The sequence below is a fragment of the Myotis davidii genome, unplaced genomic scaffold (genome assembly GCF_000327345.1).
Source record: "Myotis davidii unplaced genomic scaffold, ASM32734v1 scaffold988, whole genome shotgun sequence".
Lineage (NCBI taxonomy): Eukaryota > Metazoa > Chordata > Mammalia > Chiroptera > Vespertilionidae > Myotis > Myotis davidii.
Window position 1 is genome coordinate 47,296 of NW_006298962.1, and position 2,501 is coordinate 49,796.

Below are 2,501 nucleotides of genomic sequence, written 5' to 3' on the forward strand. Positions count from 1 at the left end.
AGCTGGCAGTGGCGGAAAGGTTTGGAAAGCGGAGGGCGACCAGATGGCTGGCACCATCCTCCTTGTGATGGTGCGGAGAGCAGTCCCTCTTCCAGAGACTCCCGGGCTCTGGGCTGTGCTGAGATGCCCAGAGAATACGACGCACGCCGTCGCCGGTGCCTTGAAAGCTCTGGCCCACTAGCCTCATCCACGCCAGCAGCTTCTCTGTTTGAGGACATGGAGGGAGGGCAGACCCAGTCTCTAATCCAACAGGAGCCGGGGAGGCTGAGGTGCGGGGGTGTGTGGCTCCCGGGCGGCTCCTGATGCCTCCCCGGTCTTCTCTCCTTTACCCTCCAGCCTGCAGTGGGGACTACATGGAGCCTGAGAAGCCAGGTGCCCCGCTTTTGCCCCCACCTCCTCAGAACAGCGTCCCCCACTATGCGGAGGCTGACATTGTCACCCTGCAGGGCGTCACGGGGGGCAACACCTACGCTGTGCCTGCGCTGCCCCCTGGGGGGGCTGGGGACGGGCCCCCCAGAGTGGATTTTCCTCGGTCACGGCTCTGTTTCAAGGAGAAGCTTGGCGAGGGCCAGTTTGGGGAGGTAAGGAGGACCCTGCCAGCCATCAGGGTGCCTGACTGTCGGGGGCTGGCACGTGCCCACAGAGCACCCTGGAGCAGGAACCTGTCATCTGACTGTTACCCCAGTGGACCCTGTGACCTTGGTGACCCTTTGACCCTCTGACACGTGATCCTGTTTCTGCAGGTGCACCTGTGTGAGGTGGAGCGCCCTCAGGAGCTGGTCAGTCTCGATTTCCCCCTTAGTGTGCGCAAGGGGCACCCCCTGCTGGTAGCTGTCAAGATCCTGCGGCCGGATGCCACCAAGAATGCCAGGTGAGCACCAGGATGGCATCTGGGAGTGGAGGTGAGGCCACAGAGAGTGATCTAGAGAGAAATGTGGTAGAGACAGCCGAGGGGTGTCTGGGGAAGGTGCCCACGTCCCCCGTGAGCCAGCGTGTGTCGCGGGGCGGCTGGCCCGTGGAGCAGGGGCTATGCATGTGCAGGTCAGCCCACATGCCCTCGCCGCCTCCCCTGCCGCCCCAGGAACGACTTCCTGAAGGAGGTGAAGATCATGGCGCGGCTGAAGGACCCGAACATCATCCGGCTGCTGGGCGTGTGCGTGCAGGACGACCCTCTCTGCATGATCACCGACTACATGGAGAACGGCGACCTGAACCAGTTCCTCAGTGCGCACCAGCTGGAGGACAAGGCGGCCGAGGGGGCCCCTGAGGGTGGGGAGCCCGCCCAGGGGCCCACTATCAGGTCAGCAGCTGCCCAGGCAGGCCCCGCCCTGAGAGCGCCAGCCTGCAGGCAGAGAGCACTGGGTGGGGCACACGGGTTGCAGGAGGGCCTGGGACGAGGACCACGAGGGGCAGGAAGGCTGGGCCTACCTGCCACAAGGGCGGAAGGGACTTGGACCTGGCGGAGTCTCCCTGTGCCCTCTTCACCCTCACTGCCGGAGGCTAGGTCTCGGAGCATAATAAGAGCAGCGGCTCCCTGGGGTCGCACGACCAAAGAAGGGTTGGGCGGGCACTTACCACAGCCTCCCCCTGGTACTTCCATCTTGGCATTGTGGCTGCCCTTCCTCCTGGGGATCTGTGAGGGGGGAGTGCTGGGGCTACCCAGTGACCCTCTGTCCGTGCCCCCTACGCAGCTACCCGATGCTGTTGCACGTGGCAACCCAGATTGCCTCGGGCATGCGCTACCTGGCCACACTCAACTTTGTGCACCGGGACCTGGCCACAAGGAACTGCCTGGTTGGGGAAAATTTCACCATCAAAATCGCCGACTTCGGCATGAGCAGGAACCTCTACGCCGGGGACTACTACCGGGTGCAGGGCCGGGCAGTGCTGCCCATCCGCTGGATGGCCTGGGAGTGCATCCTCATGGTGAGATGCCTGCAGGGGCGGCGGGCGCTCCGGGGCTACCCAGTCTCATCTATAAAGTAAGGTGTGGTGCAGGGGCTGGAGCAAGCACGGAGGAGGGAGGGAGGGCGTGATGGGGGGCCCAGGAGACAAGAGTGGGCCCGGCCGATGGAGTCAGGGTGGCAGAGAGCGAGAGAGACCAAGTGGTAGGAGCGGGGGCTAGCGCCAGAGGAGGGTGAGTTGGGAGTTAGTCGAGACCAGAAAATGGGGGCAGGAGGGGAGAAGAGCGGAGGGAGAGGACGAGCGGGGAGAAGCATGGCCGAGGGAGAAGCATGGCCGAGGCCGGGCCGAGGGGGGCAGCTCGTGGGGAGAGCCCCGGGGGAGTGGCCCCAAGCCTGGGAAGTGCTGGGGGAAGGGAGGTCTGCTGCCTGAGGCCTCATCCGTGCACAGGGGAAGTTCACCACGGCCAGCGACGTGTGGGCCTTCGGCGTGACCCTGTGGGAGGTGCTGATGCTCTGCCGGGCCCAGCCCTTCGGGCAGCTGACAGACGAGCAGGTCATCGAGAACGCAGGGGAGTTCTTCCGGGACCAGGGCCGCCA

The 2,501-nt window shown here is 64.9% G+C and overlaps 1 protein-coding gene across 1 annotated transcript in view; it reads left to right on the forward strand.

The window, feature by feature from the left end:
- Positions 1–2,501, forward strand: part of DDR1 (discoidin domain receptor tyrosine kinase 1) — a 19,091-nt gene that overhangs the window by 15,646 nt on the left and 944 nt on the right. Inside the window, exons 12-16 of the mRNA XM_015570996.1 lie at positions 337–581; positions 744–871; positions 1,082–1,300; positions 1,692–1,926; positions 2,353–2,500. Of these exons, the coding sequence (XP_015426482.1) occupies positions 337–581; positions 744–871; positions 1,082–1,300; positions 1,692–1,926; positions 2,353–2,500 (975 nt within the window). The remainder of the gene's footprint in view (positions 1–336; positions 582–743; positions 872–1,081; positions 1,301–1,691; positions 1,927–2,352; position 2,501) is intronic.